General features: G+C 51.1%; 1 protein-coding gene across 4 annotated transcripts in view; it reads left to right on the forward strand.

The window, feature by feature from the left end:
- The window catches only part of RIN3 (Ras and Rab interactor 3), a 118,472-nt gene that overhangs the window by 48,009 nt on the left and 54,964 nt on the right, over window positions 1-15,499 (forward strand). For all 4 annotated transcript variants that reach the window (XM_027120398.1, XM_027120397.1, XM_027120394.1 and 1 more), the window contains exon 3: window positions 4,749-4,866. In XM_027120398.1, the coding sequence (XP_026976199.1) occupies window positions 4,749-4,866 (118 nt within the window). The remainder of the gene's footprint in view (window positions 1-4,748; window positions 4,867-15,499) is intronic.

Raw genomic sequence — 15,499 nt, forward strand, 5'->3', positions numbered from 1 at the left:
GATGGAGCCCGAGACTGGGAGACTGAGGAGCATCAACCAGCCATGGGGAAGGAGGGTGGAAGCAGATGGAGAATTAATCCTCAGTGAGCATCGGTGGAGACACGTGTATCCCACTGGGTGCCTTCCTATGCAGCATCTCATTTACCCTTCCAACATGGAGGCGTGGGGCTTTGGTTTCATTTCTTGTTTCTGCTGGGTGGTTGTGGGTGTTATCCCCACTTACAGCTCAGAACACTGAGGCTCGGAGAAGCCACAGAATTACCCAGGGCCACGGAGCTCACAGCTGGCTGCTCTGGGCCCTCTGGGAGCCCAAGAAGAAAGGCAGATCGTGAGAGACTGTGACTCTCCCCGCAGCTGGAGGAGTTCCTGTCCGAGAGCTCTCATCTCCTTTCTTTCTGTCTGTGGAACGGGAGGGTGGAGAACGGGGTCCATGTCTCAGCGGAGTGACTAAGTCCAGAAATAGTTACGTGCTGGGTGTGAAAGAGCCAATTAGCCTGCAAGGCGGCATTGCTGGAGGTCCCAGTTGAGGCTGGCGACCATGATTTGTCATTGCAGTCACCCTAGAGAGAGAGCAGTGGGGGTCAAATAGTCCAGGAAGAAGTTGACAATCAGTGGAGTAGGCAGTCTGTGTTGTCCTGCGGCCCTGGCCGTCCACTCGTCTCTCACTCGATCTCTCTGACAAAAAGTCCATCCTTAGGATAGGTATCCTTATTGTCTTGTTTTATTCTCTTGTATTTTCTTTTGGAAAGAGAAATGGTTGGTGGCATCTGCCTTAATGGGTCATGACCCACAGTTTGAAAAACACTGCTTTCCTTCCTGTGCCATTCCTGACACTCAGGGTGGCGAGGGGCCACTCTGCTACGTGCATGTGCTTCTGAACCAGTGACCTGGCTTGTGTCCCTCACACATGTGCCCTACAAGGATAGAAACCCCCAGTTTGTTTTCAGTTGAGCGCCAGCCTCAGCTCCTTCCCGGTCAGGGTCAAGGATCCAGCGTTGCTGTCTGCCTTCCCAGGGACACCACCGGCTCCCGCTCGGGCCTCGCTCCCTGTGCCCAGCTCCCCAGAGTTCCAGCAGGGGGGACCCCGGCAGCAGCCGAGAGTTCCCTTATTCCACACTCACTCCCACATATGTTCACTCACACACGTTCACACACTTGCACACACTCACAGACAGTTCTCTGATACCAGTTGGATGTCCTACAATTCAGTTCGATTCTGACATGACTACCCGAAGCGAACACAGACCCCATAAGTTAAAGGGAAGGTCCCCAAAAGACTGCTCTCACTGCAGATGCCAGACACTCGTGGGGTCCCTAGGCTCCCTACACTTCTGTCTGACTTGGTCACAAACGTGCCCCCTCTTTAGGTTTGATAATCTGCTAGGAAGACCCGGAAAACTCTCTGAAAGCACTATGCTTATGGTGACAGTTTGAATATAAAGGATACAACTCAAGATCAGCTGAATGTGAGACACGGGGGTGAGGTCTGGGCTGGGGAGGGGGACACGGAGCCCCAATACCCTCTCCCGATGGAAACCGGGCACGCACCCTCCCCACGTGTCAGTGTGTTCACCAGCCAGGAGATTAACTCATTGCCCGGTGCTTGAACTCAGTCTGCAGTCCCTCTCCCCTTTCCAGAGGTCAGGGTGGGGCTTCGGGTTCCAACCCTCTAGAATTATGCGACTGGCTTTCGGGGGCAGCCCCTCCTTTAAGGTCCCACTTGAGCCGACTGTTAGCATAAACTCAGGTATGGCCCAAAGGGGCTCTTTATGAATTACTAAAGACCCCCATCACTCAGGAAAATCCAAGGGTTTTAGAAACTCTGTGCCAGGAGCCAGAGACAAAGGCCAGCTGTATTTTTTATAGCACCCATAGGCTTACTCTCTCTCTCTCTCACACACACACACACACACACACACACACACACTCATTCTCTCTCTCTCTCTCTCTCTCTCTCTGTCACACACACACACACACACACACTCCCTCACACATGCTGGGTCCCATGGACCTGATGGGTAGGCGGCAGCTCGGCCTTGGATCTCTGAAGAGGAACCAAAGTGACCCCTTTTCTTGGAAAGACGCGTTCCTGGGGGCAGTCCAGGTCCAGGTGGACGCATCAGCTCACAGCAGGCGAGGCTGTGCCGGGACTGCAGAGAAGCGTCTAGAGGAGAGCTGGCCTCCCGCTGGGTCCCCTAGGAGGGCCGTCCTTCCAGGTGGGGCACCAGCACCCCCGCCCAGCTCGCATTTCTGCCCCAGAACCCTCTCTCCCGCCTTCCTCTATCCGCTGGGTTCTCAGGCTCTCTACACCCTGCCCTGCACGAGGAGAGGGGCTGGCAAACTCATTTCTGACCGCGGTTCAATGACTGATGGGTGCCTTGTGTCCCTGCTCGCTCCCAAGAGGCACTCTCACGGAGAGCAGACACTTCAGCCAAGGGACTGCCCTCTGGGGGCCGGGCGCAGGGCAGCCGAGGGCTCAGGATCTAGATCCGAAGGGCCTGAGCTCAGGTCCCAGCTCTGTCATCCTGGGCATTACCTGCCTCTCTGCACCTCAGTTTCCTCATCTGTAAGATGGGGATAATAATAGCATCACCCTCTCGTATGAGAATTAAGTAAGATCATGGAATCTAATGAACTGGGGTTAAGGCTTGGGTAGAGGAGGGAAGCGATATGTGTTAGCTGCTACTAGTCAATAATAACAATATTATTATAATGTTTTATTGACAATTATAATGACATTGTAATAACAATTTAAATACTATATAGCAATATCATAATAATAATAGTAATCAATAACAATGGCGGGTAATTTGAGGCATCACCCACGGGGTGGCAGGACAGTGTGCCTTGGTGGGGGAAGGGGAGAAGCACCATCTCTGTGCTTCTCCAGAGCCTGTCAGGCTTGGGGCCACATCCTCTGGAGGCCCAGTGGCCCTGCTCCCCAGTCTTCTCTCAGCATCTTTGGCCAGACTTCCGGTCTTCCAAACTCTAGACCGGGCTCTTGGGGCCTGAGTGGGAACGGCTTAGACCCCTCGTGGGGACGAGGGTGGAGGGGAGGGGGGACACCATGACCAAGTCCTTTCTCAGGAAAGGAAGGAGTGACCCTTCCTGGGGGGAGGACCAGCCCTCTTCCTCTTCCCCAGGGGGAGCTGTGCCCCAGGAGGTTGGGGAGATCCCAGAAGGTGTCTGTCATCACCTGGAAGAAGGGATGAGCCTGGGTGGGGCCAGTGGAGACTAAAAAGAACATTTTAAAACCACACAGTCTATGAAAGGAATCAGGGGTCCCCTCCCCCTGATGGCCACGGGGAGGGCACTGCCCCAGGGCTGCTGTGGGTGTAAGTGGAAAACTTCAGAGTCACAGTCCCCTTAACTGAGCAGAACCGTCGTTCAGAACAGGAGAAGTGAGAGTGAGGCGTCTGTAAACGCCCTGGCTCTGGTTTAGACTTCGGGTGGTGCTGGGTTACTAGAGCACAGACAGGTCCCTGGGGCTCAGAAGCATCGTTTTGTTTTTGTTTTTAATTTATTTATTTTTGGCTGTGTTGGGTCTTCGTTGTTGCATGTGGGATTTCTCTAGTTGCGGTGAGCAGGGGCTACTCTTTGTTGCAGTGCGCGGGCTTCTCCTTTCAGTGGCTTCTCGTTGCGGAACACAGGCTCTAGGCGCGTGGGTTTCAGTAGTCGTGGCACGAGGGCTCAGTAGTTGTGGCTCTTGGGCCCTAGAGCGCAGGCTCAGTAGTTGTGGCACACGGGCTTAGTTGCTCTGCGGCATGTGGGATCTTCCTGGACCAGGGCTCGAACCTGTGTCCCCTGCATTGGCAGGCGGATTCTTAACCACTGCACCACCAGGGAAGTCCCAGAAGCATCGTTTTCGACTAGAGTAAACCCACAGGAGAAGAAAGGGCAAGTCCCTCCCTGGGCAGGATGTATAGAACAGAGAGGGGCTGCATAGCGTGGGGTCTGGAGCATGGACACCAGCGTCCAGGGCTGAATCCCAGCTCTGCCCCTTTCAGCTGTGAGGCCTTGGCCAGGCAAAGCCTCCAGGGTATGTCCTAGGGGCCAAGCCCATATGGGTATTTCCTCAGTTGATCTTCACACCAGCCCGAAGAGCCAGGTCCTGTTAAAGTCAGAGAGCGCCTCAGTTTCTTCATCTGTGAAGTGGGGATAACAGCAAAACTCACGTCACAGGGTTATTGAGAGGATCAAGCAAGTGAATATATGCAAGGTATTCATAACAGTTCCCGTCACAGAGAAAGCTGTGTATATTAGTTATTAGTTATTTTTGTTTCCATGGGGGAAAAATAGTGTGAATTGACTAATATTTATGATTGTTTCCAGCAGCCTCCCCCAGGGCATACATGCTGGGGTGTGAGTTGAAATTCAGCCCGTCCATTTGAGCTTTTCTAAGCGTGACCCTGGATCACTGCCTGTACCAGATTAAGCTGATTCCAGACCCGCTCCCCTCCCCCAACTAACCAGCATCTCAAGGGACGGACTCAGGAATCTGCACTGATTTAGTTGACCCCCCTCGATGGACAAATGAGAAGTTGAGACTCAAGGAGCCAGGGCACATGGACCACGTGACACATGGCTCTTGGGGCAGAGCCCCTAGTTCTACCTCGAGATGCTAGACTCCCCCACCTTGCCTTTTTGTTTCTGGAACATTCCAGATGACTTCCATCTCACTCTTGTCCTTCTAAATAACCTGCCCCCCAAATCTTTGACTCATGGAGTTCCCCCTTCCTCCACTGCAGACGTTCCTGGTCCGCCGGGACAGCAGCTTGAAGCACCCGGTGCTCTGTGTGCACTTCCCTTCCCCAAACGAGAGCTCATCCGCGGTGCTGGAATACACGATTAAAGAAGAAAAATCAGGTGAGTACCATGTCCCCGTTCTGCCTGGAGCCACACAGCAGCGGCAGATGCTACACCCTGTAACCACAGACACTCCTCCCAGGCCAGAGGGTCTAAAATTAGAAGAAGGGGGAAAGCTTTCATCCGCTGAAGTTGTTTGGCCCGGTTTGTTCTGAACTCGGTTTATCACTCAAAGTCGATGCGAGTTTCCACTCACCCATGTCACAGGTTGATGGCTGTGCTTCCTCAAGGCCTCTGTGAAGTTTCCTCTTGTTAGGTCATGGTAGAGAAAGGGAAGAAAAAGAGAGGACATGTCTGGGCCCCTGGGTCCTAGTGACAGCTCAGCACACACTCAAACCATGATCTTGGACAAGTCACTGAACCTCTCTGAGCCTCGGTTTGCTCATCTGTCAAATGGATATAATAGTCACTTCCTGTCTGTATCACAGGGCCTTTGTGAGGGTCAGACGGGCAAGCACTTTGAAAGACAAAAACCCTGTGTGCGCCCAGGGCTGCCAGGAGCAGGCTTGAGCCTCCGTGGAAAAATGTTTGGGGACCCCCAAACAAGGGTGGGTTTGTACGCAATTGAAAGGGTTTGGGCTTCCGAGGCCCCTCCTCTCGTGGGCCAAGCCAGGTATTAAGATCCAAAAAGCTTGTTGAAAGAATCTGTAGACTATTCCAAGCACCGGCTTAGATCCTCTTACAGATTGATCCAGGGATGTCAGAAGCTTTTTACTCTTGGTTAGCAGCAGAGTGACAACATTTAAAGAAGGTAAAATATTTAAGTATTTTATAAATATTATAAGTATATGATAGAAATATATACTTTAATCATATATTTGCATAATTAAATGTTATATAAATATAATAAATATTTTAAAAATATTTTAGGGTGCTTGTTTCTCAAGAGACACTTGTGCCCGACACTGGGAAGATGCAAAGATGAAAAAGACAGAGCTCTGGCTTCAAGGCTCTCCCAGTGTAGTTGGAGGGTGGGGGGCAAGGTGGGTGGGAGAGACACAGACCTCAACACTTGCTGTGCAGTGTGACAGATGTAACTGCACAGGGACCTCTGGCCGAGGGGCACAGAGGATGCAGACCATGGTGGGAAGGATTCCGGGAGGGTGTCAAAGAGGAAGGAATACAGGCTGGCTCCGGAAGGGTGAGGATATTAGTTCAATTAAATGCTGCTTTTCTGGCTCCAGAGGTAGAGGAGAAAGCAAAAGCAGGGGCAGTTTCCTGTTCTTGCCATACACTGAATGGGTGAAACAGTTCACGCATTTGTGTATTCAACAGTTGATTATTAAGTGTCTGCTCTGTGTCTCAGGAGCTGTTCTACCATTGGGGACACAGCAGGGAACAAAACACAGTCCCTGCCCCTAAACAAGTGTGGAGAGTCATGCTATGGAGAACACATAAGTGGGAAGATTAGCCAGCTGTTGCAATAACAACAAAAAATGTAATGGGTTAAACCCAGAAGGGGCTAGTTTCCCAATCATGTGCAAGGTTCCTGGTCAGTGTGGAAGGCTCATTCAGGGACCCCATCTGGAGCACGCAGCCCCCAGTTTCTTGTGGTTGACTCCATGCCATAGGCTGGAAGGCGAAAGAGGAGGCTTGTGGGCAGGTCTTACCTCAATGCCTGAAAGTAGGTGTGTCACTTGTGCTCACATTCCATTGGCTAGAACTTGCTCACATGGCCACACCCAACTGCAAGGGAGACTGGGAAATGTGGTCCAGACACCTGTCCAGGGAGGCGCAGAGGGCCTGAATCTTGGTGAACTGCTTGGAGTGCGCTCTCTGGGTAAGGGGTAAGGAGTGTGTGGGGTTGTTAATTTATACAGCAACCCTTAATGACTCCTGCCTTACAGCATCCAGCGGGGAAGACAATGGAGGGATCTCAGAGAGGAAGGAGATTGTTACAGTTTCCCCAGACCAAGCATATAGCGTCCTCTGATGACTGCAGAAGGGGTGAGGTTGTTTGGGGCACCTGGGGCGGCACAGACCCCGGGTGTGCTTTTGATCTCCTGGGAGAAGAGACAGCCATCAGCCTGTCTGCTTATGGTCTTGTGCAGTCCTGCTGCTTATTGAGAGTAGCCAGGCTGTCGGGGACTTGGCTGCCCAGACACCAGGTATCTACAATCCTTTAGAAGTCCAGGAGCCAGTTGTGCTCTTGAATTTCAACACTAACATTAGGAACGTAGCTGAAAGCAGGGAGTTGCATTGTGCTGAGCCTGTTTCACGTCAGCATGTGCTCTAGAAATGGAAGGAGGGAGCGTCGCTTCAAGGGAAGGCTGACCAGGGCGGCTTCTTGGAGGAAAAGGGAGTTGGGCTGGACTGACGGAACGTCTGGAAGTTCTGCTTCCCTCCTTTGTCCCTGTGCTTCTTTCTCCACCTCCCTGCCCCATCTCCAGGGTAATCTCTTCTAGGTCTGCCCAACCCAGCGACAACCTGGCTGCCCCAGGCTTTTGGAACTTGGTCAGGAAGCATGCACAAGCTCTATCTACGCCATGCAGCCAGGATGTCATGTCTGGCTATGTGTCTCATTTCTGATTAGGAGCCCAAGGAATAAACCAAGGTGTTCGGGATGGAGGAAGCTTCCTTCCCTGGTTTCCTGTCTTCCTCCCATTTTCCATTTTTAAACCTTTAAAAATTTACGCTCAGCTTAGCTGAAAAGAGCAAACCAAACATCCTTTGTGAAACATAACTGTTCCAAATCACGATTCGTGTCCATTCACTGTGACTACACAGATGCCATAAGTTTGCATGTGTTTCATTTCGCTTTGTTAATTTTGCTCCACTGCTCCCCAAACCTCAGACCCCTGAGATCTTCCCCCAGAGAAACCAGACAACAGCAAGAAATCAGCAGGTCGTGTGTTTCTTTGCCATGTTGCTTCGCTGCTTCAACCTTTGTCCTACCTTTCTGTTCAGTACCTGCCTCCTGAACATGGTGTTTGAGCATGGACCATGGAAGCCACACAGCCTGTGTCGGATCCGAGCTCTGCCTTTTACCACCTGTGTGACCTTGGGCACCTTGCTTAACCTCTCCAGACCTCTAAGATGGGGGTGATAATGGTGCCTGCCTCCCAGGGTGCTGGAAGGAGGAGTTAGTGTGTCTGAAGTGCTTAGGGTGGGTGGTACCCAGAGCACCACAGAGGGTCATAATTGTGTTGTTGTTCTTGCTGTTATAATTGAGCCTCCTGCAGGATTAAAGCAAAAGGAGGAGTGGAATAAGCCGACACACAGGGTTCCAAGGCTCTGGGTAAATCACAGCCCAGCATGTGGGGCCTGCCTTCTAGTCCCTCATGGGAGGAAGGAGCCACCAACTTCCTCAGTGCTCCCGTGGCCATGGTGGCTGCGGTGGGGGGATGGCCTGAGGAGGAAGTGGGCAAGGGAAAGGCCCAGAGCCTGGAACTGGGACCTTTTGCTGGGGTTCCCCACACAGGGCTGAGGCGAAGGAAGGAGACAAGGGGATCCCCCGAAGTGAATGTTCAGCCTCATCTGTGACCCCACTCCATTTGCTCTGAAAGGGAAAGACCCACGTGGACCACCTCTGTGCTTCTGTGTGCTTGGGTCATCCTCTATTTCCTTGGGAAGCGTTTCTTGGCAAAACTCTGAACCAGTCAGCTCAGGCTAGTTATGCTGTGGTGACAAACAGCCCTGCACTGCAGTGGGCTGCACACACACAGCACTGCACACACAGTAATGTGAGTGTATTCCTCACTCGCGTCACCTGTCAGCTGAAGCTCTTCACAAAAACATTTCACTCTGCAATCGGGCTGAAAGAGCAGCACCCAGCTGGGGGCAGAGGGAAGGGAGAGAAATGGCAGAATGCCAGGACGGCAGCCGAAAGGGTTTACTCAGAGGTGGCAGGTGTCACTTCCCATCACATTTCATTGGCCAAGCAGGTCAGATGGCCAGGTCAGACTCCATGGGATGGAAAGTATGATCCTCCCGCCAGCATGTGACTAGCAGGGAGGGGTAGCGACTATTTTGAACAACTGTTACCATCTACTGCATCCCCAATCCCCTTCTGTGCTGCACCAAGGTGACAAGAAGGCTTTGCGCCGTCTGGGTCACCACTTAGCTTCATCAGGGACCCTCAGAGGCCAGATGTGTGTCTGGCGCGTGGGGGCAGAGAACCAGCAGAAGAGACATTGGCTCAGGGGATATAGGAGACGAAGGAGCAGGACACGGGGTAGATGGAGGCTAGTCCCACCTCCAGGCTCAGCCCTGCCCCTTTATGGCTGAAATTAGCCACCTGGCTGGGGCACACTAGCTACTTTTTCATTAATCTGCACCCTTGAAGATGGTGGCAATGACACATTCATGGGATGGCATTTTCCTGCTGGCCGCCAAATAGCAGAAAACCAGTTGGCCCCATCTGTAGAAGAGGACTGTGAGACAGCGGCGGATGGTGTGGTCTGGCCCCTACAGGAAGTGACTGCCTGGTACTTGGCCTGAGCCACTTGGCCGAGTTTCGGGGGGCAGCCCCACTTCACTCCCTGCCTGTTCCCTATGCTGGACTGACCCCTGGCTTTAGAAAGGCTGGCCTGTCGAACTCAGTTAGGATTTCTTCTTGCCTTGAGCAAATCTCCCACTCTTAGGGCTGAGGTTTTAGGCCAAGTAGTTGAATCGGATAGATACACTTGCACTTGGGAACGGAGCCCACCTCATGGGCACGTGCGGTGAATGTTGTGTTGATTGGTGTCGATGATTATCACCGCTGGACTGGGGGGACCTTTTAAACCAAGGAGGGGAGAAATTCTAGATGAGTCCTCCTGGGCAGTAGAGATCTGTATGTACAGGAGGGCAGAGTGTCACCCAAATTGCCTTTGAGGTCCACACGGGAGATTTGCTTTCTGTGCTCTTGGGTTTGACCCTTTCACCAACTGACCCATTATCCTAGAATGAGATTGAACCTGTATTTGGACCAAAATGTATGCAGTCCATAAAAAGGTAAGGAATGATTATTATTAAAGTCAGCGTTGGTGTGGAGAAGGCAAGTTCTTGATATCTTATCAGGGAGCAAGTATTGCCTCGTGAGTGAGTCTTGTGCTCTTGTCAATGCAAACCTCTTTTGAGTGCATGAGCTTTGGAAAGGCTGACAGTTCTATGTTTTTATTCTGTCCCTGTCACCTTCCAATATCAGGCAAGTTACTTAACGTCTCTGTGCTTCGGTTTCCTCATTTGCAAACTGGGAACATCTGCAACACAGCTTTTGGAGGATTGATGAGTGAACTCAGGTAGGGACGTGGGACAGTGTTGCCTGGCACAGAGGAAGCACTCAGCATCGTGCTGTTGTGACTTAGAATAAGAAATATATCCATGGTCTTCATTCCCTGGCACAGAGCTCCTAAGACCTTTGAAATTTCCTAAGTGACAAGAGCCATAACTGTGTCTTGAGATTCAAAACAAGCCCTTTCAACCACACCTGAGTTCATGTCCATGTGGTGACTTTTGGAAAGTGCCTAAGGATGGGGGCTGGTTGCCAGGGAGACCAACCCTACGATTGGAGCGTTGGAACTTTCGGTTCCACCCCCAACCTCTGGGAAGGGGAGAGGGGCTAGAGGTTGCGTCAATCACTGATGGCCAATGAATTGATCAGTCATGTCTGTGTAATGAAGCCTCTGTAAAAAACCCAAAAGGACTGGATTCAGAGAGCTTCCTGTCGGTGAACACGCGGAGACTGGGGAGACTGATGCGCTCAGAGAGCACGGAAGCTCTGCACCCCTTCCTGCGTACCTTGCCCTATGCATCCTTTCCATCTGGCTGTTCCTGAGTTATAACCTTTTATATAAACCACTGATCTTGTGAGTAAATGGGTTTCCTGAGTTCTGTGACTCACTGTAGCAAATTAATTGAACCCAAGTGGTTGGAACCTCCAGTCTGTAGCCGATTGGTCACAAGCACAGGTGACAACCTGGACTTGTGATTAGTGTCAGAAGTGGGGGGCGGAGCCGGAGGGGGGGGGTCTTGTGGGACTGAGCCCTTAACCCGTGGGATCTGACACTGTCTCCAGGTACATGGGGTCAGAATTGAGTTAAATTGTAGGACATCCAGCTGGTGTTGGAGAATTGCTTGGTGGTGTGGAAAAAACAGACATTGGGATTGCTGTCAGGATGGAAGTAGCTCTAACATCCTAGTGTTGTCTCCTGGACAAAATGAAGACGTTTATGGGGAAAAGCTATCACAGTGTCTGAGTGTAGTAAGCACTCAATAAACACTAGCAGTTATAATTAGCTGTTGAGTAACAGGCAGCTCAGACCTCAAAACCATCACTTCCTTCAGCACCTTGCTTCTGCAGGATTCCTCTGAGAAGTTAATTCATTCTGCTTATCTCACATTGGTCATTACCCATGGAGGTTTTGGTTAAAAAAAAAAAAAAACTAACCGCAGTTTGTATCTTTCTGTTTTCAGTAATTCCCTTTTCAGCCTCCAAAATTGGGGTTGGTCCAGGAAAAACTTACATCACCAGCTAGTTACTCCAAGAACCTGATTGTAAAACTTTGGTGAATTTGTTTCTGTTTTTTTGAAAATAGATTTTGAATCATAGTGGTGCATATATTTTTTAGCCTTTCTTTTTCACTAAAACATTTTATTATGAGTTTTCTCTGTGTTATTAAACATTTCAAAGACTTTATATCCAATGAACTGCGTGCTGAATGACACTTACGAAGGCTCTGTAAGACATGGCCCCTGACGTTGGCCCAGTGGTGAGACAGACACACACGCATTTAACCAGAAATACAAGTCAGACAGTCCTAAGTGCTAGAATGTAAGTGCGCGCTTTGAGGGTACCAGGAGTTTGTCCTGCTCTGAGACAATGGAACACGGTGGGGAGGTTTTGACAGAGCTGGGAGGAGGATCTAGGACACATGGCCTTGGAGCAAGAGAAGAGGGAAATGGGTTGAGGGGGGAGGGGATGTCTCATCCCGGCACCAGGCCCTAGTGAGTGGCCTCAGCCTGTGTGTACAGTGACTGCCACCTTCAGGGCCTTTGCAGCTTCAGAAAACGTGTCTAAGGGAAAACAGTCCAACTCAACTGTTGCAGAGAGCTGGGGTCCTCTGCACAGCTACCCCTCTTTTAAGGGTGACTATAGAGGGGTCAGGCACCTCCTGGGCTTTCTGTCACAGGAAAGCTCTGCCTGTGGATTATTCATATTTGTGTCTGGAGCTCCCACCTTCCTTTCCAGCTGTTTCTGCCTCCTTCTGCCACCCTCCATGAATAGCTGCTTTCTGGAAGTTCTCTAGCCAAAAACAGATTTATACTGATGTGTGAAAGACTAACACCCCCGTAAAGTACTGCTCCCAGCCATGAGGGTGCGCATCGCAGTAGAAATAAAGTTATTGTACTGATGTTACAGGGGTGGAGCGCCAGGCCTCGGCCAGCAAAGAGTGGGAGTTAGTTTGTCCTGGCGGCCCTGAAATAGCAGAGCAGGGGGCACCTGCTCTAGTTAAGGTGCATCTGGCCTCCAGCATCCTCCCCACGCCCACCACCCACCCAGGCTGGCTGACTTCCCGAGGAGACTACTTAGGTTGACGGTGAAGTTTCATGATGCATCTCTCTCTTTTTTTTTTTTTTTTTTTTTTTGCAGTACGCGGGCCTCTCACTGCTGTGGCCTCTCCCGTTGCGGAGCACAGGCTCCGGACGCACAGGCTCAGCGGCCATGGCTCACGGGCCCAGCCGCTCCGCGGCATGTGGGATCTTCCCAGACCGGGGCACGAACCTGTGTCCCCTGCATCGGCAGGCGGACTCTCAACCACTGCGCCACCAGGGAAGCCCTCATGATGCGTCTCTTGCCTGATCTCGCCTGTTCAGGGCAGTCTCTTCTAGGTTATCTCCACGTGGAGGCCCCCCCTTCCCAGAAGAGGAGCAATGCCTGCATCCCCATCTGGCACCACCTGCCCCCTTTCTCTTCTCCTCCTCTGCACTCGCCGTGTCACCCCACCTCTGTGCTGTTCTCAGGGGCTCGAAGCCCACTCCTCCGGGCCTGTCAGTTCTTCTCATCATTCTTTGTTGTCCATTTCATATTTTCATGTCTTATTTCCCTAGCTGGCTGAGAGGGTAGAGCTTGTGTCCGATACAATATCCGTGGTCCCCGTAGCCTAGCAGAGGGCAGGGCCACCGCTCAGCTGGTTAATCACACTTCACACTTGTGCAGAGAGACGGCCTGGTCTGGAAAGACTGAGAGAGTGGGCTTTGAACCCAATGGACCCAAATTGAAACCCACCCCTTTGCTTTCATCAGCTGTGAGGTCTTGGCAACATTGCTCAATCCTCTACCTCACTAAACCTTGGTTTTCTCATCCGTGAAATGGCTTCATAATTGTAGCGATGACTAACTGGAACTGCATACAGTAGGTGCTCATAAAAAGTTAATTGCCTCTTCCCCTTCTCTGACTGCCCACCTTCACCCTTGGCATAGGTCTTGGGGTCAGAAAACCTGGATTTGCATTTAGTTCTTCTGCTTAACTAGCTCTGGGAACTCAAGCAAGGTGTTTGACTCCTGGGCCTCACTTTCATCAACCACAAATAGGGTTAAAAATGCCTCCAAGGGGCTTCCCTGGTGGCACAGTGGTTGAGAGTCCGCCTGCCGATGCAGGGGACGTGGGTTCGTGCCCCGGTCTGGGAAGATCCCACGTGCCGCGGAGCGGCTGGGCCCTTGAGCCATGGCCGCTGAGCCTGCGCATCCGGAGCTTGTGCTCCGCAACAGGAGAGGCCACAGCAGTGACAGGCCCGCGAACCGCAAAAAAAAAAAAAAAAAAAAGATGCCTCCAGGGAAATTGTTATGAGGAATAGACAAGAAAACATATCTGTCAATTTGATTACTATGTGTCTTGGAATGTTCCTCCTTGGGTTTATCCTGCCTGGGACCCTCTGCGCTTCCCGGCTTGGGTGGCAGGGAAGTTTTCGACTATAATCTCTTCAAATATTTTCTCGGGTCCTTTCTCTCTCTCTTCTCCTTCTGGGACCCCTATAATGCGAATGTTGGTGCGTTAAATGTTGTCCCAGAGGTCTCTTAGTCTGTCTTCATTTCTTTTCATCCTTTTTTCTTTCTTCTGTTCCGCAGCAGTGATTTCCACCATTCTGTCTTCCAGGTCACTTATCCGTTCTTCTGCCTCAGTTATTCTGCTATTGATTCCTTCTAGTATATTTCTCATTTCAGTTATTGTATTGTTCATCTCTGTTTGTTCGTTCTTTAATTCTTCTAGGTCTTTGTTAAACATTTCTTGCATCTCTCCATCTTTGCCTCCATTGTTTTTCTGAGGTCCTGGATCATCTTCACTATCATTATTCTGAATTCTTTTCTGGAAGGTTGCCTATCTCCACTTCATTCATTTGTTTTTCTGGGCTTTTGTCTTGTTCCTTCATCTGGTACATAGCCCTCTGCCTTTTCATCTTGTCTGTCTTTCTGTGAATGTGGCTTTTGTGTCACAGGCTGCAGGATTGTAGTTCTTGCTTCTGCTGTCTGCCCTCTGGTGGATGAGGCTATCTAAAAGGCTTGTGCAAGCTTCCTGATGGGAGGGACTGGGTGGTGGGTAGAGCTGGGTGTTGCTCTGGTGGGCAGAGCTCAGTAAAACTTCAGTCGTCTTGTCCACTGATGGGTGGGCCTTGTTGGTTGTTTGGCCTGAGGCAACCCAGCACTGGAACCTATAGGCGCTTTGTTGGGGCTAATGGTGTACTCTGGGAGGGCTCACACCAAGGAGTACTTCCCAGGACTGCTGCTGCCAGTGTCCTTGTCCCCACGGTGAGCCACAGACACCCCCTGCCTCTGCAGGAGACCCTCCAACACTAGCAGGTAGGTCTGGTTCAGTCTCCTTTGGGGTCACTGCTCCTTTGGGTCCTGGTGCACACAAGACTTTGTGTGTGCCCTCCAAGAGTGGAGTGTCTGTTTCCCCCAGTCTTGTCAAAGTCCTGCAGTCAAATCCTGCTGCCCTTCAAAGTCTGATTCTCTAGGAATTCCTCCTCCCGTTGCCGGACCCCCAAGTTGGGAAGCCTGACATGGGGCTCAGAACCTTCACTCCAGTGGGTAGACGTCTGTGGTATGATTGTTCTCCGGTTTGTGAATCACCCACCCAGCGGTTATGGGATTTAATTTTATTGTGATTGCACACACACGCCCCATCTCACTGCAGCTTCTCCTTTGTCTTTGGATGTGGTGTATCTTTTTTGGTGATCTCCGGTGTCTTCCTGTCAATGGTTGTTCAGTAGTTAGTTGTGATTCTGGTGCTCTCGCAAGGAGTGAGCGCACATCTTTCTGCTCTGCCATCTTGAACCCAGTCTCAAGAAAACATATTCAAACATATCTAAAACCTGGCAGAGATGCAAGAGTGAGCTGAATACTACTGCATCCATTCATTCACATGTATACATAGCTAGCATCTGTTGAGCCCTAAGCTCAGATAAGACCAAATGCTGCTCTTAAAAGGGTCACTTGGGTAGCTGAGTGGGTTGAGGCAAGAGTGGAAGAAACAAGGCCAAGTGCTTTCGCGAGCGCTTTGTAGTTCTCACGGCATTCCTGTGCAGAGTCTTGCTCTGGGAGGGGCGCCCCATATTCAGGACTCCTAGGGAGATGTTCCTGGGGGACTCAGCTTTGGGGTTTTTCCCAAAAGGGAAAGCTAACTGTCACCTCTGAGCACTTCTGAAGTGCTCCC

Source organism: Aethalodelphis obliquidens, unplaced genomic scaffold (genome assembly GCF_003676395.1).
Source record: "Aethalodelphis obliquidens isolate GAN/ISIS:26980383/991018 unplaced genomic scaffold, ASM367639v1 scaffold21, whole genome shotgun sequence".
NCBI classification, from domain to species: domain Eukaryota; kingdom Metazoa; phylum Chordata; class Mammalia; order Artiodactyla; family Delphinidae; genus Aethalodelphis; species Aethalodelphis obliquidens.